The sequence below is a fragment of the Aricia agestis genome, chromosome 11 (assembly GCF_905147365.1).
Source record: "Aricia agestis chromosome 11, ilAriAges1.1, whole genome shotgun sequence".
Classification (NCBI taxonomy): Eukaryota; Metazoa; Arthropoda; class Insecta; order Lepidoptera; family Lycaenidae; genus Aricia; species Aricia agestis.
Window position 1 is genome coordinate 9,726,277 of NC_056416.1, and position 27,327 is coordinate 9,753,603.

The 27,327-nt window shown below is 36.0% G+C and overlaps 1 protein-coding gene across 8 annotated transcripts in view; it reads left to right on the plus strand.

The window, feature by feature from the left end:
* LOC121732142 (RNA binding protein fox-1 homolog 3) overlaps window positions 1-27,327 on the plus strand; it is a 69,520-nt gene that overhangs the window by 21,966 nt on the left and 20,227 nt on the right. For 7 of the 8 annotated variants that reach the window (XM_042121962.1, XM_042121958.1, XM_042121961.1 and 4 more), the window contains exon 2: window positions 5,718-5,762. The exons of the other annotated variant lie outside the window; for it this stretch is intronic. In XM_042121962.1, the coding sequence (XP_041977896.1) occupies window positions 5,718-5,762 (45 nt within the window). The remainder of the gene's footprint in view (window positions 1-5,717; window positions 5,763-27,327) is intronic. 8 annotated transcript variants of the gene reach the window in all.

Below are 27,327 nucleotides of genomic sequence, written 5' to 3' on the forward strand. Positions count from 1 at the left end.
GGTTCTTCTCGCCGGGTTAGTTCCCGAACCGGTGGTAGGCATCATGTAGGACATTCTGAAAACATTTATTTTAAATTTATTCTGAAATAAAACGATTTTGATTTTGATATCCTCTGGTTTACCAGAATCTACGATATTTTGGCAGCCAGATAAAATACCAAGGATATGTTCCGATTTCCGAAATACAATCCAGTAGGAAGCTAGACGTTTAGTTTAGAACTTAAAAGACGTCTATATTCCTGATCGACTAGGAGCCTTTTAACCTACATCTACCGAGTAGAGCGGCGAGACAGTGCCCTCGGCCGAGCACTCGGTTACATGCATCAACACATTACCGAGCGCTGTACCAATAAAATAATACATATCGATTACCGAATGCCCGGCCAACGGCGCTGTCTCTCACCTCTACTCGGTAGGTGTAATCAGGCTCTTAGTCGAGACTCGAGCAGGAATGTACGACAGATTTATAAAATGTACTTCGTAACCTCTTAATTACACATAATAACAATAACTCGAGTAATGGTCGCACTGTCGTTGTCACTATGATTACCGTTATCTCTGTTTGACTAACCGTTGCTCTTTGTTTGTTTATTACTTTAACGACCACTTATTACATTACACAGTTCTCTTAAACATTAAATGGACAAATATTTTTATTCTAATGTACATAATAGAATTAGATACAAGATCCATTTAATTAGATGTCTTAATTTGTAATGTAAACTTTACAGCAGATTGGAAGTTGCAACTGAAGTAATAGGTTTATAGTTAGGTTGTAGTATGCAAATGAAATATGTACATTGTACATACTGTTGATATTTTAATCCCTCGATCGCGGATTCGAGTCCCGCTTGGGAGTTGATAGGTTAAGGGTCCGTATAGTTAAAATATACAACTACATACATACAGTGCACACGTGCGAGAGCCATGCTTCGGCACGAATGGACCGGCTCGACCGGAGAAATACCACGTTCTCACAGAAAACCGGCGTAAAACACCGCTTGCGCTGTGTTTGGCCGAGTGAGTGAGTTTACCGGAGGCCCTATTCCCTTCCCTACCCTCCCCTTTTACCCCATTCCCTCTTAAAAGACCGGCAACGCACCTGCAGCTCTTTTGATGCTGCTAGTGTCCATGGGGTACGGAAGTTGCTTTCCATCAGGTGACCCGTTTGCTCGTTTGCCCCCTTATTTCATAAAAAAAAATACAAATATGTAGGTCTATTTTAGATGATAGTGCTAAACACTTACGGGGCTAAAAAGGAGCGCAGCCGATGAGAAAATATCTATATGTGCTCCGCTTCCTTGAATTAATTGAAGTACGTTATAGGTTATAACTTCGATATAATCGAGATAAAATGTTAACTTACCTCACTCACACCTGCGTTTAATCAAAAATGTATACGACACTTTCATTGTGTAATAAAAAGTTCTCGAGACGAAATTACTGCGATGAAATTATTAATATAAGAAATATGGCACCGTAAAGACTTTATCGTTACTTGATGGCCTTGGCCCAAATAAAATGCTTAATAAGCCAAACAAGAAACAAAAAGGACGCAATCCTCAGTAACTGAGCCCAGTGTAGACGCAGATCGTAAAACAATAGAAACGAGAAGCAAAACAACATTAAGGCCCAGTAGTCCCTAAAATTAGCAGGTCGATGTCTGTCAGTACGAATATCGTAATTTAGCCATAAAATGATTTAATTATGTAAAACAGCGTTATAACAGTCATCTTTGAGATTTTTTTCTATCGAGCAGAATTTTTCAAATTGTGTACTGATATACCTTTGCGTATAGGAAATTTTCTCAATTTTACGTAGTTGCAACAACCACAGCGCCTTAAGTTGTTAGAAGAAACGCAAACATATCTCTTTGAAATCTAAATTCTTTTATTAAATAATACTTTTATTAATTTACGTCTTTTTGTTTTTACTTTTTATAGATCAATGTTTTTCTAAATGAACACACATGTAGGTAATACAATATTGACGTAGGTATTTAGCCAAACAACAAGGTTATTAAAACAAGTTGTAATATCAACGAGCATGGAGCAGGTTTCATAAATATCGAAAATAACAAACAATATTTTTATATGATTCGTATTTCTTATGTTTCATATTAAATATCTACCCGATAAGTTTTATGTATTGGCCAGAATATAATAGATAATGGATGAGAAAGATCCAAGTAATAGAGGTCTGGTATTTTAATTAAAATATAGTTATGCATTGCTAATCATTGGTACTGCATAATTAATATCAATTGTGGCGTAGATCATTCTATAGGATACGGATATTGAATCTTGGATTATACTGGGTGCAATTGCATAACTATTATTATACACTAAATAGAGCCCTATGTTACAAGAGTAACATAGGGCTCTATTTAGTGTATCTAAGCTAAGAAGCTTAGATCACGCGTCTTTTATCTTTTGTGTAATACAGCAGGTTTTTAGAGTTTTGGAGGCATTAGAGTTGTAGTGTAACCTAGTCTACCCATGACAAGGGTAGACGCTCGTACGGTGAATGAAAACATAGTTAGAAAACTCGCACATAGTTGGTTCTAGACGTATTGAGCTGATTGTTCCTCTGAACTAGGCCGAGACTATGTTGCGAGGATGCCGAATGTGCTTGGGCAAACCATACGGACATTTAAAATCTTGTCCCCGGGCACTACAGTATTTGAAGAGTGGTTACTTAGCTCTGAAAAAACATGTATAATCACAACGGATGCAAATACCTTGTTTAAGAGTTGTAGACAAGGGAGGCATCATAGTTCCATTTATAGATAATTTAAGAGGGCTACTGACCCAAAAAATCAAACATCGTCCTTCTCCCTTCACACTCATGCCCCTCTTTCATAATGTTATGCCAGGTGAAAAAGGACGACGCGGAGTCATCGCCAAGTTAGTTTTATTGGAATAAGAGACGAACTATAATAATGATTATGAAAAAAGTATTTTGAGCAAATTTAGGTTTGCCTTTTTAGATATTAAAAAATATTAAAGAAAAGACAGCAAACTTCGAAGATCCAAGCAAAAATGTGTCTAAAACAAGGTTTTTTGTAAAAAAGAAACTATCGAGCATTTTTTCAGTAGGTAAGTACTTAATCGTGTTTCTGTCTTGAACATTTAATCTTCGTGAACTGAAGTTACTTGTGTAAAAATTCAGTTTTCTAGACCTTACAGGTTTTGAGATCTAGGTTTAAGTATGTAGTCAAGTTAGGGTCAGGTGCAGTCTTAAGCAGAAATTGCCTAATTAATATTGACTAATTAATATTTTAGTAATTTATAGCTTGAACTTGTTATCGAGCAGAAGCGCCCAATAATCGTTATCACTGAACTTAAAGGTTATCGTTCCCCGTTGACGTGATGTAACATGATAACGGAAAATATTCTCGTCTTTCATTTTGAATGTCTTTAACATATTCAATGTGTGTACGCCACCCATAGTCAACAGTAGTATTAAATATTTTTACAATCACTAGTATTTCAATATAATGAGTTCTTTGGCGTAACGAAAAGTTAGATGTTCAGACAAAATTCTTGAAATATTTTGTCTGAACAACGTAATTATTTTGTTGAACGTTAATTTCCCTTAAGACTTCCTACGACAAAATAATAATGTTTCGTTAAGAAATTACATTGAACCATCAAACATACTCAATTATTTATTTAGCTCATACAGCGACAAGATTGCCACTTAAACTTACAACTTTTGTTTTCACAGGGTTCTTTTTAACAATAATGTGAACTATGTGAAAAGTATTGTACCTACCCATATTATTTAGATTTTTGGCAGTTTTAGGCTCGCAATACCCAATATTAGCTTTGTCTGCTAGTTTGCTGCTACATTAATGTCGATTCAGGTGAACAGGGCGAGTTATTCGTTCGAGTAGAGCGCGAAAAGTATTTGGGCGATTGCCAGACAGCGTACGGCTCGCGGCCGCTGCGACCGGTCCGATGATTGCCCAGTGCCTAATAGCGAAGCCACATTGCTTCGTTGCGGTGCGGTACGTACTAAGATACGTCGCTACAATAGCGCCGCTCCGTCACTTTACACACATATTTTATGACAAGAAGTTGAGCCAGACTCTGTCGGTATCCTTGCAGTATCCTGCAATATTTGTATATTTTTCAGCTTTAAAAATATCATATATCCTTCCCCGTGGATTATACTCTCCATAAATCGGCCTATTAGCCTATTAGGTGCAAACCAATTTTTTCTCTTTATAATAATTAGTACACGTACAGTACCTATAGATTTGATTGCGGTGTTTTAACGAAAGCATGGACAGAAGATGAAATGGCAGAGTTGACTTGCGTCGCCGTAACGCAGTTAATTGTAGCATACGGAGCATTCAATGCGTTATTCCGTTCCGTTTACGCAATGCACTGGAGCTGCGTGGCCTCGCTCTAATGCAATGTGTTGCCCGATGGCTGCAACACTATTAATGGATATAAAGTGTACCGTACTGTTGCCATGCCTCGTAGGCACTCAGCACTCCGTGCTAATTCCGCTGCCCAACAAGCAGAACAGAAATAGACCTATAAATTATCATTTATTACAGGCTATCGTGAATTATTTGTGTATGATTGAAATAGCAAAAGTAATAGGCAACAGAAATGTTTAATGTATTGATAAAAAACTTGATGTAGAGCAATCGAAGTTGCATAGAACAACTTGATTTTTACTGGCTCGCGGCTACCCTGGGAAATATTTCTTGTCATAGCTTTTACCTGGTAATACTTGTTCATAATTTTAGTAGATATAAAAGCGGCTTCAGGTTTACAATTTTGCAGAAATCACGCTACTGATGTAAATTGACATTATCTAAAAATGATTCCTAGCTAGATCGATTTATCGCCCCCGAAATCCCCTATATACTAAATTTCATGAAAATCGTTGGAGCCGATTCCGAGATTCCAATTATAATTATATAGTTATATATACAAGAATTGCTCGTTTAAAGATATAATATTTATATACAAATAAACAAGGAACAGAAATGACAATATTTGTGTGAAATTCTGTGCCTCACAGCTCACTACAGAAATTCAGCATTGCTGACTTTAATTCAGTGTTGAAAAATAGTTACATGTCAAACATGCTAACGCATCGTAGAAGTAGAAATATTAAAGAACTTGTAAAATGTTTGATTTGTTTGAAATCTGTTGTATTGTCTACACTGTGCGGCTACAGTGTTGTAACTTGTATAAGTAGCGGACGTCCGCCTCACGCACCGAGACGCTAGACCGAGTGAGTCACTCATGATGAGCAGTTCATCGACTTGCTTCTGACCTCGCTCCTCCAATTGTTGTGGTTTCATCTAAACGTATTAATATCGTCGAATAATCATGTTTCCGCCTACGCCTTTTTACAAACTCTACAAGTCTACAATTTACGCTATACTCTAGGAACCGTTAATTTTTCAATTTTTTTTTTTAAACAATCTAATATCTATATTTGGGTAAAACTGAATGTTGTAGTTATAATATAGTGATATAGCGAATATAGGTGTTAATTATTAAAGTTATTTATATTATGTTGTCTAGGGTAATTATACTCACTAATTAGGTATGCTTAATTATAAATATTATTCTTTTAAATATAATTCTTTTTGAATCCCTTCAATAGAATGATTTATAACGTATATGGACCCTTGTGGATATCCTTTTGTACTCATATATTGACTGATAATAATCTCTTTGTTTCAGGTGAGTAACGGCAATGTCATCGATACGGGGACACCTACCTTACTGGTATTTATAAATTATCTCGATATTAGCATGTGAATGCGATAACCCTAGTACGTACGTATGTAAATTATGCACATCGCAAATCAAGTCATACATTTGCATACCTACTATGTTTATTTATTCTGTTACAATCAGTTTCTATTCTACCTGTGGTTGTGCAATTAATAAGCTGTAATATTAGTTGCATAGTATCTACGCAACTAATAATAATCTACATTGTCGCTTTGCAGTTTGCACATCTCCGCTTTGTATTCTCTTTCATGCTTAAAAATCATCCTACTTTTATCGCATAGCTATTGTACGAGTATTAAACTGGGGTAATTTTAATCATAAGAAATAATACACGCTCGGCGTTCGAGAATTCGATTTAACCGAACGAGTTAAAATTATATTAATCTCAATACTTACCGAGTTTTAATTAGTAATGGGCTAAATTTAATGAAGCTCTACAAACACAATACTCTCGGAGGGGAACGAAATCAATTCGTAATAATTTATTAGGCGCTTACGCTAACTCTGGTAAAGAAGGCATTAGGCTAAATTTCCGAGAAGCGAATCAATGGTGAACGTCGTTACAGTGTGTACGTACGGGAACGCGATACGGGCACATTTTTGTATGAGCGAAGCGTTATCCTTCACGCGAGTACCTGCTCGGCATGCAAATGTTTATTTGATTCATTCCTATATCTGAGCTAATATAGACCCTAAGGTGTCGGCGAAATGTGCTCCGGCACTGGCGTATTATTCCGCATCGCTCTGAATATAAATAGCATATTTATCCTTTTTAAATTTAAACAGGATTTAGAGGTTAGTGGTGGCGTTCGAGCGTTTCGCAGGAAGCTTTCTTATCCGCCAGCTAACGACTTGTCATGTTCAGGATATTAATGTTGCCAGCGATTTTATGCGAGGGTGTTGGGGGCGAAACAATTCTACGGTTTTCCTTTTTGTAAATTGTTTTCTTAAAAGCTTTTGTATTTGTTATGCGGTGTTGAATAGGAAATCTTAGAACCGCGAAGGTTGTATTAAGACATTCGGCGTACATCTGAATTACAATCAGTTTGTCCACTTTAAGAAACTAATTAGGATTCCGAACACGTATCAAATATTTTTCAGTTGAAACCATTGCTATTTGCTGCGGAGACTTGACTATTGCGTACATCGGTAGAGTCAGTAGGTGGAATAGGGCCGCTGCACACAAATTATTGTGGTTTCATAGCTGTTAACTAGTTGTCGCTCGTTACGACTTCCCGTATGAACCCTCCCCGCTCAATTTTCTAGGACTTCGACGATTTTGTTGTTTGTATTCCTGTTCGACACAGATGCATACCACATGTTAAAAAGTTTCATGGGAACGTTCAATATTCTAATACGGTATGAGACGTTATTGTAAACGTGTTGAATGTTGATTTTTTTAAAGGCCAAGGGTATCGACCTAGCAAATCAGATAAAAAAGTCTATAATACATTTTATTGTACTATGTCGTGCTAATACAAAATACATACTACATACCCAAGTAGGTCTACATTTAGATACCTATTCTAAATAAAATATTATTATACTGCATATTATAACAATGCACTACCTAATTTGCTTCGAGGACTTCATTGTTTTAATTCAGAGCTCTATACTCTATAGGTATAGCTGCACAAAAACGCTTCAATGATAAAGTTTTGATAATGTTTTAGCAAAATATCAAGCTTGTTTAAAACGTGAAAACTCTACGGAATCGCATTCTTAAGTAGAAATAGTAATTCGTCACCAAATCGGATTGACGGGGTTTGTAACCTTTGAAAGTTGTCGCGTATCGAAGTACCATTAAGACCTCTCCTGGAGCGGTGCCAGATGATGCGGTATTATTAGCCGCCGTCGACATCGTCCGAGTTAATCAAGCTCAAATAAGATCAATAATTGGTGGAGGTGACGGTTTCAGGGCCGGTACGGCGTCCGTTGCGCCGTCTGCCTGCCTGTCACCGCCGGCGTGCGGCCGACGGGAATGTAATTGCGGTTATAAAAATACCGACATACCGGCCCGCACTGTAAACACATAAATTCAAATCCACTTTAATATCTTCAAAGACGTCTGAGTCTTAATCGTTTTCAGTGGAAGCTCAATTGGATTTATCGTGCGTAGGTGAAAGCTGCCTCGTCACCGCAACCAGTTCTATGCGAGAGTTTTCTTAGAATGACGTAGAGTATGACCCACTGAACACTATGCAGTTTATAGCAAAAAGTTAACCGCCTACTGCATTGTAGCATTTGTCGCTTACTGCAAAGAAAATATTTGTATTAGCCCCGTTTAGTGCTTTATTCAATCTTAACGGTAAAGTAGGTACTGGAAAATATAAAAAATATAGGATTTCCTGTATTGCGCGTTTAAGTAGGAATGTGGAGCACCAACAAGTGATATCAACAATCGTACTCGTGCCTCCCAATACCGGATCCTGACACCAGGTCATAAGACTGTAGCTTTTCGTGGATCATTTAGGTACGCTGCTTCCCGATGTTGGAGCAACCCTCGACCTCCTCTTAGGGTGCTGAAAACAAAAAAAACGTTTATCAAACATTACAAAACACACTTGCCTCAACTACAACATCTCTCAGCATGATTTTACCTTTCGATGGATGCACCCCCGGCGGTGGTGTAGCATTGGCCCATTGTCGAAATGCGGGACGGACAATAGCATTCTGAATCCCATATGTTCCAACTTCCACGATCAATGTATTTTGTGTATACTATATGCCTGAAAGGATTCCTCAGTTATTTTAAACGGCTACATAATATTTTAATAGGTTATGCCACGTATAAACCACGTTACAATATTTTTTATAACCTTTCACCTTTGTAATTCTTCTTCTTCTTTGTCCTAGACGTCAAACCGCAAACGTCATTTACAATTGTCAGTTTTTTTTTCTCATATTTTGGCACATCGTATGAATATCTTTTATAAATTGTACACTTTTATTTTTTATTTAATTTTTTTTCCTTCCATTTCTTTTTCATGTTCAATTTATTAATTTAGTATGCTTCTTGTTTTGTTTTGTTTTTGTATTTGTACTACCTAACTACGTTATTGTGATGTCACATTTTGACCCCAGCAGAATATCAGTGCAGCAGACTTGCTGCTAATGCTGAGCTGGGCTGGGGTCCATTTTTGGCATCACACAATATAATTTTAAATTAATTATACTTTGTCCTTGTTCTTATGTCTGTTTGTAAATATTGTATTGTGTGATGTGCAAAATAAATGTTTCTTATTCTTATTGTTCTTAACATAAAGGTTTTTGATTTTTTGGTAGAGAATTCACATTTGACATGCACAGTAACAAAATATTGTTACATTAAGCTGAAAAGCAATGATATTCTACTTATACAGATCTGTTACGTTCATACTATTTTCCGGCTTTAATCTCTTTCGAACAACATTGACAAATTTGACAGATAAGTGATACGAAATGCCATTTATATAAAAGAGACAGACTAAATAAAAAACGACCCAATTGGGTCGTATTTGAAGCTTTACAACGCGCGCGGTAGTAACATATCTGCTTTGAGTTTTTTTATTATTATATCATTGCTGAAAAGTAACAAAATATTATATGCGTCGGCTCCACAAAGGTATAATAACTCTCCCTATTTCAATCGCAATGGTCAATTAAAATCGGTATGTAGTGCTTTTCCTCAGTCGCCTGTAATTACTGTGCCCAGTAGGGCAATGTACTCGTTGAAATACCATAACACTGTAAATAGCTTCACATTATATAAGCACATGCACGCAAATTAGATAATATTATAACTATATTTTCAACGAGCCATAATTATAGACCCCTTATATAGTTAATTAATGAGACCGTAGGAATGAATGGTAATTCAAATACACCTGTGCTTGCGTCTAATGTATATAGAAAGAAAAATTGCTCTTACAGTCACAACATCGTGGCTTCGCTCCTCTGAAACAGTTTTCACTCCACGCATGCAAACTTTAAAGAAGTTTGAAAAATCCATTCTTAGCGGATGACTACATCCTACGTACAACACCTGCGTGGAATTTCAAGTTTCTGGTTCTAAACGATTTGCCTGTCTATTTCTGTAGCCAGTCAGCTTTGTCTTTTTGGTAAAGAAAGATGACAAAATTCATAATATAAAAGTTTGCAGCATATAACCTTCCCCATTTTATGTGTCGAAAAAGGTAATATCGTGCGAGAGTATTAAACAGCGGCGACATCATTAGCGACTACAAAGCTCATAGTAATCCGTACCTTTGTCCGGATTATCCCTTGTCCCAACTAAAACTCGACGCGGATCGTATCGACGGCTATCGATCGTTTCCGCGGTATGGTGTTATCGCGTGCGTGATGTTGGTGCATGTCTTGCAGTTTCTCCTCTAATTGCATGTGCACTGTGCATACAGATTTACATGCCGATACTCCGGTAACCCGATTTCCCAAACGTTCAGCACTTTCATAACGTTTCCGTGTCTTTTTTACTCCCTGCTCCGGCGAAACGTAGTGTTTATTTAAACATAACTCCCTCAAATAAGACTTATGATAAATGAAATCGCATCCGTAACTAAAAAGGCCGCTTTTCTTCAAAATAATCTCGGTAAACATTAGATAGGTAACCTAACGTAGAAGTCTTTTGCTTGTAAAAAAATATAATAATAAAAACAATAACTACGAGATTTTACGAGCCACCGCAGAACTGGGATCATAACGAGCTTGTTAGAAAAAACTTACAGTAAAAACATGTTCGTGTGGTTTTCAGGCGGCCGTGTAATGCGTTCGGGGAAAAGGGTCGTATCCGGTGCCACATAAAATCTGTTCTGCTGCTGCTTTACGTACAAAAATAGCTTTAGGTAGGTAGCTAGGCGACGTAATAAAGAGTTAATTAACAGAGCCGGCGACCCATAAAGTAGAGGAGGCGACACACCAGCCCAGTTTCAAAGAGATCGGCCCGCTCGGCTGGAGCTTGTGATGTAAACTTTTTATCCCAATAACGCGTTCTAAATGCCTGACTGACTCTTAATTTAGTGTTTGATTAAAACGTCCCTTCGCGCGTATCCCGGTCCCGACGAACATGTTCCGAAGTAATTAACGTTTGCCTCTACGAGGATTTAATAAATCGTATTGGTGGTATTAAAGTTACCCTACCTCGCTTGTGTTCGATTTTCAAAATGTTGGAAAATGCGAATATTCTAGAATACCTACACGTCGTAAGTTACAATTTCGCCGAATCAAAGTGAACGTTCGCTCCCGGTCTGTGATGACAATTAATTTCCGGTCAGTCCCACCTGAAATTGCCTCAAAACGGAAGTCGCCTCCCATATATTAACCTCCCTGAAGCCTTCTCAGATGTTCATTCAAGATCGAGTCAAGTTACTGCTAAAAATAGATGTACGTAAGCATTTCCCAATGAATTTACTATTATGTGCAGAACGAGAAGATTATGACATCGTAAAAATTGCATCCTTTAGATAGATAATCATAATATAATACCTAATCGTTCGAGGAGAATTATTACGGTAATATTATATACCACGTAACCTCCCAGTTCGTGGGTGGTCAATATTTATTAAACCTTAAATCACCTTGGCTTCCTATGTTAGTTAATTTAGACTGAAAAAGCTTTTAAAATTTGCCGGTGCTGTAGCGCTTACAGGTTTTTTATTTACCATTTTGCAGCCAAAAATGTTTAATGTTTTTGAAGCTTTAATGCCTTTCATTCACGTAATTTTACATTTTAAACACGAACAGCTGTCAATTTTGATTTTCGGCAAAAAAAAATCCATCGTTTGTGAACCAGATTATGATTTTCTTACATGAATGTTGCTCAAATTGTTTAATTTACTTTATTGCTAGTATAAATACCCTTACATCAGTGGCAAACGGTGCCTTATCCTAAGAGGGAAGTCTTGATCTGTATATTTAGGATAAGGTTAGGTTATTTAGGTGGACACTAGGTGCGTTAACTTAAAAATGTCACTGCTAAATAGTTATAACAAAGTTATTAGCACTACTACCAAAAAATATAAAATAGCAGAAGTCATTTAACTTGTGCCATTTTATATTTAGTGTCATTGTTTGAATCATTAAAGTACCCACTTCTCGTAATTGGTAGGCATACACCGAATGAATATTGAAATTGTTTGCTCGCACGTTCGCGCTACGTCTAGCATAATACAGCTAATTTGTAATGTAAATGTGTTTAATGTAACGGCCGCATGTGGAGAACGTCGAGACTCGAGATAAAACGACTATCACAAAAATTGCGCCCGCCATAAATATATCTTGATGATGACAGAGCACATCTCTTAAATTCCCGCAATTTGTCGCCTTTGAAATGTATCCCGCCCGAGCGTTATTTCTGTGATGTATCCGTAAAAGCCCTGTCCTTAAACAGCCATTAGGGCGATATAATATCGAAACTATCTTCGGGCTCGAGTCTGGAGTAGTTTAGACATATATTAGTATTTGATCCGACCGTAAAATCCTGCAGGAATCGTTTTTTTCCATCAAATTTGTTTTAAAATAATCTTTAGAACGTATAGAATGGATTAATGTTGGGTTGCCTTGTCAAAAGTAGCCGCAAGTACCTCTAATTAAGTTTAATGTTCATGAGATAAATGCATAATTTGTTTGATATTTTTTTTCAGTAAATTTTACATAATTTGAAAGAAAATGACGAGACAAAATAAGGTATAAATGGTTGCCAGCTCTAAATCGGCCGCAACCTAGGGTTGCCAGCCCGTAAACAGACATAGTTCAACATCAAAATTGAAGCATCGATATTTTTAATAATTTTGATACAAAATTAAAGTTTTATGCATTTTGTGCATGAATATCCATGGTTGCCAGTTGCACGATAGCCGCAAAATGGGGTTGCCATCACTTTTGCTTAAGACAAATGATCAGGCCTACAATTATTATGCCTGGGAGAATTTGAGTACGTCGAGAACCCGCAAGATTGCAATTTTTATTTAACATGCGTTTTTATTTTTATGCGTAGTGTCCTGTCATTCCTCAATGTCATTCCTTCTTAGTTCTTATTTTTCCATTGAATACACGCAAATTTGTATTACGGGCTTTCATTTTACACAATTAGAAGTACTTGCGGCTACTTTTAATAAAGCAACCCAACATTAATCCACTCTATACGTTCTAAAGATTATTTTAAAATATATTTCATCGAAAAAAACGATTCATGCAGGATTTTACGGTCGGATCTTAGGATATAATATTAGTTTTGTATTTTGGTGCCCAGCCATTAATCCTCTATTGACGTTAAACTAGTCGAGCCTGATATAAAGGTTCGGTAATGTCTGTGTATTTAGGTAAGTATTGGCTTTCACCAAACCGGTCGAGTATTTTGCAATGGTACATTGCCCATGGTATGCTGGATTATTTTAGTACATTTATGAAATTATTCTCTATTATTAATTTATTAGTGAGTTCATCGGAATTCTCATCTTTAGTTGGTCATAACTAAGTCCAGCTAAACCACTGGCTCCAATCCCTATCGGCAATCTTAACTCGGTATGTGGTTAGCGATTTAATTAAAAGTCTATCGAGCTTGGTGTTCAATTAATTGACAATTTCCAGCGGTATTGTGCACTGTAAACAATACTAGAGTAAGAGATAAAAACATGCGAGTAATATTATAGACTAAACTGTGTTACTTGTTTTATAAAGCATAAAAATTCAAAAGCAAATCTTTAAGCTCTACAGCTGGGAGATGCAAGGAGGTGATAAATGGTAATATTATATTACTGCACCTTCGCTTTTTTCTAAGGTTGCCCAAATTTTGGAGTCCAAAGATACTACACCAATTTGGAAAATAACTTATCTACTGCAATATAAATCCCACTCTTTTAATGCAGTCAGATACCTGTCTGAAACTACCATTAATTTTATAAAAGGCTGTGTACGACTCGACAAAGGTCTCAACTCTTAACTAAAGGCTGGAAGCAAAAAGGTTGATTGCTTAGTCGTTGAGTATAGAAAGAAGAATAGCACAGTGTTCGCCGTGTAAATTGCACTCTTGACACCGTTCTGTTTTATTGTTTGGGCATGTACCTATTTGAATCCGCTTCAGTATGTGACCCTGTTATACGAATACTCCGGAATCACGAAAACTGATTTTTTATCGTATTATGTCAAGTACACGCTACAAAGTTTCCTTTTTATTTTCGTTAGAATATGCAATAGATAGCGGTACAAAATGTTTTATAGAGCGTTTTCGCTTTTCCGATCTTCATGTTTCGGAGCTCGATTTCGGTGTTTTTGTTTTGAAAATTGAACCATGAAAAAATACGATAGCGTACGAAATTATGCTTGCAACATCGTTTCGCCCGGAATAAATATTTTTCCATCACAAAAATTAAATTCCTATTTCTGAAACACAAGGTATACTGAATTTCATTGAAGCAGATTGAGTGGTTTAACGTGATGAAGCAACAGACAGACAAGCAGTCGTCTTTCGCTTTAATATACCATGCTCGAGATTAGGCATCGATAACACAGGTCAACACTGGTTTTGGTGCCGAGAAGCTGTTATATTTTTTACATTCTGTAGCCTATGCTAATTATATTAGTAGCAAAAAAAAATTCTACGTGTATTTTTTGAAAATTTTAATTGAAAATTTCGTACAGTTAATTTGTACATGAAAAATATTTTTCGCGATTATCGTCAATGAGCTGTGAAGCAACTTAGCAAGACAATAGCATTGCATCCCCCAGCAGCAGTCAGCCATCATATAAAATATATGCTGGTCCCATCGGCCTTCGTTTCATAGTTTTTAGGTCCTGTTTGTTTTTCAATTCTTCGGAAGTTGTTCCATACTAATAGTAGGTATTGCAGAAATTTGTATCTTTTATCAACATTTTCATTTGTGGTCCATCAAAAATGCAAATCTTATTCGTTCTTAGATTAGGTTTGTTTTTTGAAAAATATTACCCCTCTTTACTAACGACTCCACAATTTGATTCATTAAACCTAGAACAAATGAGAAGTAACCACTTTCTATACAATTTGCTGAGAGTTTCTTAATTTTTTCATTATATATTTTCTCCACAAATGATAAAAAAACATATTTGAAGCACTAAGACAACTTCTTTGTCGAAAAATCGATTTATTTATAAAAAAGTACTAATAAAACTTAAAAACATGTTCCTGAAAGTACTAGTTACAGAAAACTTAAATAATGGAGCGTAGACACAAAACTACACGTAGGAAAAAAAAGTAAAAAATATTTTTAGTGGTAAATGCATGCCTAATACAAAACCACTAACAAAATTTCGGCACCAAAAATTTTTGTAAATTTTGTTTACCTGTGTTTGACCTGTATTCACTGAGACTCCAATGTAACTTACCCTCGATCGTGGAAAAACCAGACACAATAGCTTATCTATTCTTATCGCGGACCGCTTGGGAGATGAAGCATTAAGAGGATACACCAAGGGCGAGAGAAACTGAAAATAGGTGAGTTCTAATAAAAGAACAGAAAATCTTCGATTCGTTGTCCAAAACTTAACCGATTTAAGTACTTTTTTCATTAAGAATTAAAGCAAGGCTTGAGCTGTGTTCCTATGTTTTTTTTGTATATTTTAGCCAGTTTTGTTTTCTGGATGTTTGAACACAGAGGAAAATCTGGCCATTTTTTGGGTTTTTGGACGTTCTTATCTTTTTTAATAATAAAATTATGAAAAAAAAATAAAACATAGGGACATGCTAATAGTGGCCATAGATATTCAGGAAAAAATCATAATTCTACCGGCATTATCCAGGGACGAAACAGGGGACATCGTTTGTATAAAAAAAAGGCGGTGTGGACTCCTCTTAAGTAAATATATTCACAAAAACCAGATAGGAATACTGTCAAACTTCTTAATAATCTGATGCAGCTCTGAACCAGTAACTTGTGAGAAAACTCTTGACTTCTTCGCTACCACGGTGGCTTCTATTAAAACTTTATATAGAACGAAACTATTAAAAGTGGGTTTATAAACCCACTTTTAATAGTTTCAAATGCACAGACGTTTACGTCTGTGCATTTGCTTTCGTTAAATACTTTCGAAGCCTTTTCGAGCCTAATTTAAATATTCATAATTAATAGTGGATTATAATTACTTTAAATTTAATTACATGGAAGTCATTAAATTATAATGATAAACGTTGCAAATTCATAATAATAGGTGCATGATACCTGCCGCTTAACCCCGCAAACTCAATTTGGGAGCTACAGAGCTCGTCACGCCGCGCCCGTATATTATTCAACCAACGTAGACGTAATTTCCAATTTTGTGACCCGCTGCGCTTCCCTATGTTGTTCCATTACGGTTGTGGACCACTTTGTCAACTGCAATTATGTATGGAATGTATAATTATATCTCTCAATTTATTTATTGTTGATTCATTAGCAGTAATTCCCAACCTTTTCATGAAAGATTCTAAATGAAGTTGCATGTAGTGTATTACCAGTCGGTTGATCCGAGGTTTAGTAATTGATTTGGTTACTATCAAATTAAGGACAATAGTAGTATAAACGAAAGAGCTTTTGTAGTTCTACAGACTACAACAGCTCTTTCGTTTACAATTTGTATAATATAGAAACTGTAAAGTTGCATTCGCAGCTGTAAACGTCAGTTTTAGATTGACGAGTTATAGCTCGTAAAGTTCATTGGGCGTAAATAGCTCATAAAATATTACCAAGAAATTGCCACCAACAATGTTGGCGAAGTGTTGTATCTACGCAACCTGGCGCCGACGAAATTCGTAATCTCTAATCACACTTCCAAACAATCCTTCAAAGGTGCGGAACCTTCTGGAAATCTGGGTACGAGATCAAGTTACCCTTAATAATTTCGACAGCGAAGTTATAAATCTAAAATGTATAAGATTTGTCATGTTCAGCGACGCGCGCTATGTCGTAGGCTATATACTCTATAGTCTATAGCCCAATAATTTTATGACTTTGCTGTCGAAATTATCGAATGCATCTTGAGTGAGCACCCTGTTACGTTACAAGTTTCGTCAAATAATAATGAATTCTGAATAATTGAATCAAAAGGAGTGGAGCGAACTTTTGTAATTAACTGCGATATTTACGATCCGCGAAGCAACAGGTGCTAATTGGCCGTTGTTAACGATTGTTCGAGCTCTTTGATCATGATGGATGTCAAATGAAGTGTGATGATTATTGTCACCTCGATTAATACGTACTACATATAATATGTAGTAGATGTATAATATGCAGTATGCAGGCGGATCCCATTCTACACACAAAGGGCGCACAAACATTCTATAAAAGTTAGTTTTTTATGCTGAAATGACACAAAGAGGCCGCAACAAAGTTTCACAGAGGCCTCCGTTTTTAAAGGCGACCCTAATTATACTTTATAACAAAAATTGTAACCGGCACAAAGTTTGCTTTTCATTTTCGAGCGAAATAATTTAAATAAAATAAATGAAAAACGAAACGACCACAATACAGGAGGCCATGTTAATAGAGATTTTGTTATTAAAATGAAGCTGCAGATTTTTTATACTTTATTTACGAGCTAAGTTTTTTTTTATCTAGTGCGCTACGAGGAGTAAACATTTATTTTCTAGGTTCATGTTTTGACGCATCGACTAATAACATACAGCCGTTTATCGATAAACCGCTGTGGTGGGCAAAGCGGAACTATAATATTTTGTGTCCATAATAGAGTTACCTCTGAACTGTTACCACTTATGAACCGATATAGAAAGAGGTTTTATGTTTCTTTTATACTATGTATATCAAATTTATAGTATTTGTTTATAAAATAGTATTTGTATGTTCCTAATGAAACTAGTCGTTATCTACATTTAGAAATATAATATTATGTTGGGCCTACATCAATCAAATCAACTAATATTGTGATGAATTATGACTTATTGTATTATACTATTAACTAATCATAAACATAATAATACATAACATCATATTGGTGAAAATATAATATTTATTACACAAAAACTAGATCAAAATCGGCCCACCCGTTTGGATGCTACGATGCCACGGACAGATACACACACAGACAGACGGACACGTCATACTTATAACACCCCTCTTTTTTTTCGGGAGTTAAAAAAATATTTTTATATAATATATTAGGGTTTAAAATATATTAATTATTATTTAAAATATATTAGACGTGGGAGAACCATGCTTCGGCACGAATAGACCGGCTCGACCGGAGAAATACCACGTTCCCACAGAAAACCGGCGTGAAACAGCGCTTGCGCTGTGTTTCGCCGAGTGTGTGAGTTTACCGGAGGTACAATCCCCTACCATATTCCCTTTCCTACCCTCCCATATTCCCTTCCCTTCCCATCCTTACCCTCCCCTATTACCATATTCTATCTTAAAAGGCCGGCAACGCACCTGCAGCTCTTCTGATGCTGCGAGTGTCCATGGACGACGGAAGCTACTTTCCATTAGATGACCCGTTTGCTCGTTTGTCCCCTTATTTCATAAAAAAAATGTATTGATGCTTCTCCGAAAAGCCTTAATATTTAAAATACACCAATACTGCTAAGTATGCAGGTTGGTAGAGTTGGTAACAGCTGTAATAAATTTTACAAACATTTAATATACTTTACGCAAGATCTTTGGAGTTTGGATATCTACATCGAATAGTTTATTTTATTTAAATCATTTTGCGATCTTATCAATAGACTTGTTTTATCTTATCAATAGACCAATAGGCCTGTTTTATTTTAGTTTCTTTTATTGTGCGCCCAATACGGCTAAGGCCGAACATTTCAGTTTAAGTTATTAAAATTTTAATAATTTATAATAAAATTTTAGTTGTTAAACTTTTAAAAGCTAAAAAAAGTGTAAAAGTTCGACAAAAGAGAGCTTTTATAATAATTATTACTTCCGACCTACAATCGGATGTGGGCTCGGATTTTCATTAAAAGTATCGAGAGCGTTGTAATCGACATTACATTTAATTACATTTCGCGTTGTATATCGTGATGAGCCGAAATCTGCATTATTTTTAATAGATGTTCATATTAATTTGATGAAATCGGTTACATAACACTTAAATTACATAAAAATTGCCACCAACTGCCATTAACGTGATATAATTAATAATTTATTGTCATCTTTATTATGTAATGGATACTAAGTGCTCGATCCTCTTAAAAAAAAAGTGCCGACCAAACTTGGTGACATAAAACGTAGTTTCCATGTGTAGGTAATCAAAGTTGGCTGTATTCCATATTCGGATCCTTTTGTCCCGGGCTACTTCCGCAGATGTCAAATCCAAGAGTTCTGCCAACATAATCAACATAGGAAATTGGAAAAACAAATCAGCCAATATTGGAGAGATAGATCAAAGACTTCCTCTTGCGGATGTTTATTGAAAATCATCTTTTGGCGTCACTTTTGATAGAAGGTTTTTAGATAATGCTATAGAAGGTCCCGTCGTTGGTACAAAATCAACATCGTCGACGCTATGAAATTGGTTTCGATATTGTAAAACCGTAGCCATCCTTTTTATCGAGGTTCCGAGCCCGAGGGCGAAGGCTGCACTCCGCTAAGCAGTGTAAATACTACCCCGGTCACGTATACCATTGCAAACTGATGAATATTAAATATGCTAAATATTATGAACAAAATACACTTTAGTTAAACCTCCATCCGTGCTTGAGTAAGCGAAATTCGGATCTGGACGCAGAAAAATGTTTTAACGGAATTAAAAGGAGTGGAATGGAATTATATCTAGGTATTATTCGCCTATGAATAGCGAGGCTCCGCTTCGCGCCCCGGGCGATGGCTCGTTACATAACCTTTTAGGCACCATTCTTGATATTGTGATTCGTCGGTTCTTTGTCTTGCTCCGGCTCTATATTTCAGCCGCGGCGCGATTTTATACTTCATGGTAGCGTGTACGTTTCTGTACAAGGCGACTGCATATCGCCGTAGTGTTTTGTATCAAAGAATCGTTTACAAAAGTTTTATTTTTAGATTCTACCTAAAAGTTTTCCGCTAGCGAAGTATGTTCATATTTGCTTGAAATTGTAGACAATTACTGTTATTGTTGTATACGTTCTATCTCCGACTCTTTGCTATAGGTATTTGTCTTCTCAGAAACGATTGTTTATTTTGCTTTAATCGTGAATTCAGTGTTTGAGTTAGTGTATTGTCTGTTAGAAAGTTTTGCATAGCTTATGAAACAATCTCCCCGGTACACCTGTTTTAGGAACTCCCCGCGACTCTTGGCGTTCCTGTAGTAAGTAGGTAGACGTAATGAGAGTCATTCATCTCGGCTCGGTGGTCTTTCATGTTGTAATTAAAAGATTCCAGTTCGTTTGTAAACGTCTCTACAATTATATTCTTCAAATATAAATTATTCTTTTGTTTCGTTGAACATCAAAGTCGTCGTATTTGGAATACGTTTTCAGGTCGTATGATGTTAAAGTTAATTTTGGTGCGGTTTATAATAATTATTAATCTAGCGTTTATAAATATAATGTGAATACTCTGAATATCTTCATATGTATTATAAATTTTACTGGAATATTATTAGAAGATTAAAGGGGGAAAAATGAGACTGCAATTTCAAGTCGTCATATAAAAGTCTCTCTGATCGGGTGCAAATACTTGTTTGCTTTTATAAACCCAAAAACGATGTGTGTAGTTGTACTTAGCACCGAATAACACACAATAATAACTTGTTTCTCCTCAAAATACGTATTGAAAAAGCGAGTTTCGAAAGATCTTCGTTCCTCCTTTGCTAATAAAAGGTTGTTTATTTATGGATTCGTCGGTGATATTTTCTCGGAAAAGGTATAATATGTTTGCTATCAATAATGTGACGAAGCCTAAAAGTGAAAAGGTTATCTGGAGCAAAGTTCTAATTTTAACTGACGAGTCGCGACCTGTAACGATAATGTCTATTTGTCGTTGAAATCCTTTCAAATTCTTGACGAAAATATTCTGAATCATATTAAATATTGGAGCGTTCGGAAAAGATCGGTGAAATTATTAGAAAATTTTATAAGTCACCCTTGCGAAGAATGTTATTAAAAACCTTTTTTACAGAAAATGTTGTACAAAATATTGAGAAAATGCTTATAAATGAGATTGAATATTTGATAGTGTGTGAATTTCATCAGCCCGCATGAGCTCGTATTTAGCTTAATTATTTAGGGAAAAGGGGAGACCCTGCCTCGACGACACCAGCTCATACGGGCCGAGATATTATCAATAATTACGGACCAAACATAAACTTAACTAGGTAACAATAATAGCTTCCAGGCCGATCTCGTTAAAGGTGGCTGGTTTTAATGAACCTTTACCCAGTGGGACGGATGATAGGCACGAACATGGTCGCCGGGGGAGGAGCCTTTTACATCATTCATTATTATAGTTTGTGATAGGTCGTGGTTGAGCTGCTGTTACCGTCACACTCTGAGTTATTCGATGATTACTGAGAGTTATTTAGTAAAGTTTTTGACATAAAGTTCATTCATTGTCTGTTGAGTTATAACTACTAAACTTCCTCTAAAGGCCGTTACACTGTGTATATTTAAAACATTTATTCGTATAATATAATATATTTGAAGTGCAACTTCTTGGTGAAGATGCCGCACATTTACCACGGGTGCTCGGGCTACTATTTCATTCAAATAAATGAAGCGCAACTTATCTTGGGTTGCGCTTCATTTATTCCTGCTGGACGCCTTTGTCTATTGAGTTAATCAGCAATATTATGTTCCAAGCTGTATTGCCACGAACGTACCTACTCTATCCAGCGCTCATACGCGTGGTCCAGTTAAGATCAATTGCGCTTAATTGTCCATAATATAATTATCTCGTTGGGTTCGTCACTGTGCCTATTTGGCTAAATTCCTCTTCGCGCCGATTATAACAACGCAACTGCGAATTTTAGTCATGCTTGTGAACATTTTTGAGCACATTCGACCCTCATCGAAAGTTTCGTACAATTTTCGCTTGTATATACAGGGCCCTTCGATTCGATACGACGGAAATAAACAGAGAAATCGTGTTGGCAGTAGTCAGTCCCATTAGGTAGGTACTAGGTGCGTTTCTGGTTCTGTGATCAAAGGGAACACCTTTAATAAACATCGACAGCTAATTAGAATGTTGTATGGATAATGGAACATGTGCTATTGGAGTGTGGAAGGACGGTCGAACGTTCGACGAGCGCTCTATAAAAAGTTTTGTTTACGCGACCGCGCCGGCTCACCGGACGGATACATCTGGGCGGTGGCGCGCCGCATGATATTTCACTTTTACCCGTCTGCTTCCACGTACTTTAAATAATTACTCCTCGTATCCCACGCAGATATTAACAAAATTTTAATAGCCGCATTTTTAGTACGTCGCGTCGCGTTGTGGCTGACTCAAAACGTGACTGTTTATATTGCTCGGTAAATAATGTAGTTCACTTAGCTTCCTCATTATTGATTTGTGATTGTGCGTGGAATAAAAATGAAGTTGTTTGCGCGGATTAAATTAATGAAGGCTCTCGGGATTGCGTCAACTTGTCGCCGTCGCGCCGTCGGGTGTTTCTTGAATATTGGAGACGTAGTGGTCAATTAGAAGTCAAATTCGAGGGCTCTTCGGTCTCTCAGCGGTGCCGCTGAAGGTCTTTTGGCTCGGATCTAACCTAGAACTTTATTGTTACATAATCAGACCAGCCGTCACTTACATATTTAAAATATTATTTTACCTTGTCTCTACCATAAAAGTTCTCTTCGAAATGAAAACAGAACCATTTATCTTATGAAAATGTAGACAAACATTTTCATTTTATTAATAAAATTTGATAGAAACACAATTATGATATCTTCCAAAGGAGACGAACGTTAAATTTGATATAAGCAACATAACGCAATAAGCAATATAAACCTTTATTGCCTCTCCTAAATGTAATAAAGTCGCGCGTTTTTCAACTCCAGCGATTCTTTTCGACGTTCATAATAATAATATGTTACGAAGATTTATCGCTTTCCGAGCAATTTTGCGAGGAGATAATTACATTTTAATGATGGCTTCTGAAAACGCTTCGCCCTACAGTACAGGTAATTTCAAAGGCGACAGCAGAGCCACTAGAGTCGGTTATTGATGTCCTCGCCCGCGGCCGCCGAGTACCGACATCCCGCATTCAGCCAGCAGGCTACAATGTGCCTCGCAGGTCGTTTCGCCTCAACTATTGTACGCCAAACACAATACACCGGAATTTTGCTATTCATCGAAAATGTATTCATTTTAACGTTTTGGGATATTGCTTTCTATTGTCAAATATTTTTATATATACACTCGGTGCTTTGAAATCCTCGGCACGTTCTTCGTTACGTAAAATTATTTACTACATTAAGGATGATAAATAGCTCTGTTTTCGTTCCACCTTAATAAAATATAGCCCCATTGCTTTTTAGATGGAAAGGTCGCCCGTGTCACGTTTAATAACGAAATTAATTTTAAATTGTATTGAATTTCTTAAACGCTTCATTACTCATAAAGGTGCCTCTTCACGTTCTCAGTCCAACAGCACAATGCTGGCAATGGCAATTAGATGGCCATCGACACGTTCGTCGTTGCCTGTATTCGACCACCATATGCAATCGTGGATAGGCCACAATAAGAAATATGGATCGAAGTAAAATGCATGGAAAATTCTTGGATGTCTTTTCCTTCATTCATGCCGATAAATTGCGGTGTGTATTGGAATTACGAACTGAAGGAACCTCCCTGAGGAAATTACGTGATCCAAAATCATCACGTGCTTCCTCTCGCAGATATTTTGGGAAGTTAACCGCATATTTCACAGTCTGCATTAGCCGAGCGTTCAATCCAAACTAGTATTCAGTTTATTTCCATGAAGTATGACTTCTGAATCTGTCAAGGATTAGGTCTAAAATATTTTTTTATAGAAATTGCATGCAATTTCATTGCGCCAAAATAAGTTTTGCCTGGTAAAGTGTAACGTACGGTTTTTCCGGAATAAATATGCTGTGTCCGTCTCCGAGAACCAAACTTCTGACAGACAGATCGACACACTGCATTTATAATAATATTAGTATGGATTCCTTTTAAGTTTTTTTTTTTTAATTATAAAATTGGGGCCGTCTATGGACTGTTCGTCCATATCCTTTTTTTGTTATTTTATTATTTAGATTTTTCGCACCAAGGATAATTGAAATAATATTATGAATTTTAATTAATTGTGGTCCATCACGCCATGGACACTTTTTTTTTTTTAAATATATATGTGTATATATATATTTAATAGAATAGAGTATAATATGTTATACATATAATAAATAAATATATATATTTATTGTTTTATAAATTGCATAATAATAATATTAATGTTTTGAACGGTGAGGTCCCAGTCGGTGTGGCGGCCAGTAGATCCGACATTTTCCGATTTCCTTAGATTTTATGCTGCTCCACCCTTTGCCTTTAGATGTTGTGACATTGGCTTGGTGGAGAGGGGTCACTCAAGCTGGGTGGAGTTTCTAGGTTGTTAAAAAGATATCGTTCTGTGTCGAATCTACCCGCCATGTGGCTTAGGACTTTATCGTTCCTGTCTTTTATAGCCATTTTTATATTATAATCTTTCATGTGTTCGGTTGACACCTCCGTGGCTCTTTTTATGAAGCTTGGCACAGCGTCTCTATCAGTGTCAGTGTAATAGACACAGGTGTTAGTGTGCCGGAATATAGCTACAACTGCATGAGGAACGCTGTCATGGATTGCCAGCTTTCGGGACTTGGTCTGTATGATGATCACCGAAGGACTCGTTAATCCCTGAGCTTCATGGATTGTGAGGACGCGAGAGTCCGTTCCCGATCCATAGCCTGTATTAGTGAGGGCTGCTTTCTCCTCTTGTGTGTGGACAAGATACAGGGTATTTAGATCGGTTTTAGGTATTCTCGCTCCTGTATACTTCATTAGCTTTAGGGACCGCACAATTTCCTTAGATGAATAGATGTTATTATAGACCATGTTTAAGGCGTATGCCACATCCATAGGGCTCCTGTGTGTGATTCCTTTTAAGTTTAAACATTTATTATTGGTTATTGGTTACGAGTTACGACATATGAGCTTGCAAACACTTTACAAAATTAGAATACGTTGCCATTTCTACTATAGATTCATTTACTAATTAAGAAGAATAATTGCTTGTTTGTGCAAAGGACATATATATGTATAAAAAGTTGTGTGCCTATGCTACACAGATAAAAAGGATTTCTCGAATCAAGAAAAATAGTTTTCTTGACATATTAAGTTATTTTAAGGAAAATTGTGTTAATACAAGTAATGTTTATTCATCTTTAAATAATGGCAGTCTCGAAATGAAAAAAATATTTTCTTGTTGCAATTTTACAATCAAGGAAAAAAAAATTAATTGAAGAATAAGTAAAATTAACCTAAGAAGTTCAAATTTTATTGCTCTAATACAATGAAATACTTATTTCAAACTGTAAGTTTATTTAACACAATGAAACATTTCATCCAATGAAGAAATTATTACCTTGAATCATATCTAGAGCAATTGAAAAAAAATATATCTTAAACTAATGACATAAAATCTTGTTTTTAGTAAAATCCTGTTTTGCCTTAAAATTTTATTATTACCTTGTTTCAAATACATATAGTTTAAGAAAAAGTTAAAAATATTTTAATTTAATGACAAGTTACTTCTAGTCTACCTATTTTTTTTTTGGTATGAGTTATGACTATTGACTACCGAGTCTACCGACACCTGTTTGTGCAGTTTGAAACTAAACGTGTTAATTTGAGGTGAATATATACGCAATATCTCTTATGGTGCGGGTTAAGTGGTAATTTGTAAAACAAAATGAACGAAAATAACAACGTAGTTACTCTCCTCGAGGCAAATAATATTTCTCCAGAAGTAATAGAAGTTTTTGTGTGTAAGTATGCATTGATTTTACTGGCCAGCCTTTGATTATAGTATTGTTGAAGTGCCACCCACCCATGCAAAAATTCATCAAAAATCATATCCATGTTGAGTAAGTTAAGCTAAGTCATAGATTACTTAAATGTATCATTTCGGTTCTACATTGCAGCAAATGGCATAACAACAGAGTTATTCTACAAACTCATTCCAGAGCACCTTAAGGAACTCTGCCCTCATCTTGGGACCCGGATAAAGCTAGCTGAAATTATCACAGCTCATGTAAGTGAAATCCATTGGCATTTGCACTGTGCTATGCACTTCTGCATCTGCAACTGGGCAGCGTTTATTCTTTTTTGTATGCAGCAGGATGTATAATAATGAATATTAAAGCTCTTTAGTCACACTATGTTTAAAAATACATTCATAATTTGTTTAATAACTTTGCCAATGAAGACAATTTATAGATACTAGTTATTTAGGGTAAACTTATGTAAGTACATGATTTAGCCACTGTGCATTACACACATATTTTATGTTTTCAGGCACCTACAGAGTCATTTAATGAGTGTTCAGAGTCATTGAGTGAAACAGACTTTACAAAACCTACGTCCTCTAGCTGTTCTGAATCTCAGGAAGTTACCACAACAAATGTACTGATTACAAGATATTTTCCAGACTTTGACTTACATACTTACCTTATTACAAACAACAGTTGGAGGAAACAGTATTTTGAAATTTTATGAAACTCACAAACAATTGAATAATACTAAGAGAAACCAATTAACCGACATTATTATCAAACATATTTACACCTACATTGTAAATCAGTATGTATTTTTATCATTATTATGGCTAACTAAGTTATATAATATCATAAGGTTGTGATCTCAATTGTTGTCTTTTATGTAAGTAAATAAATTTTTATACGATTAACATCTCTTCATTTTGTTTTAGAAACCACTATTTGCTATGCTTTTCTGTTGTTCCTTGTATGTTGTCTTTTATTTACCTTTCAGGAAACGCCTCCAGAACTTCCATTGGACTATTGGGAGTTCCTGAGCCGTATTAAGGCCTATTCAAACCGGAGCGGTATCCGCTACCGCCGTGGGTAGCGGTATCCCGATGGGTACGTGATTATCGCCTTAATCGCGTTTATTATTAGCGCGTTAATCGCGTACCCATCGGGATGCCGCTACCCACGGCGGTAGCGGATACCGCTCCGGTTTAAATAGGCCTTTATTAATAGTACCTTTAAGACATTAAAACCACTTAACACAAGCATTTAAAACTTTTATTGAAAGAAAGTAATAATATTAGACCAAGAAATATTTTTCCCGAAACAAGAAAGGTTATTCTTTATCGTAGGTTGCATAAATTAAAATTTAAAATATTAGTTATTGGTCTAAGGATATAATTTTCTAATATTAAAATAAACACTACTTTAAATAAGTAAAGTTAGTGTTCAAGCTAGATTTATTATTGTTGACAGAATAAATATGTATTTAAATTAAGCATATATTATTTCTAATAAAGTGATTTCTTATTTGATTGAAATCAATATTTTCTTAAAATGAAAATACATCCTAAGCTTGCATCAAGAGAATTATCAACTTACATTAAGAATTCTAATAATTCTTGG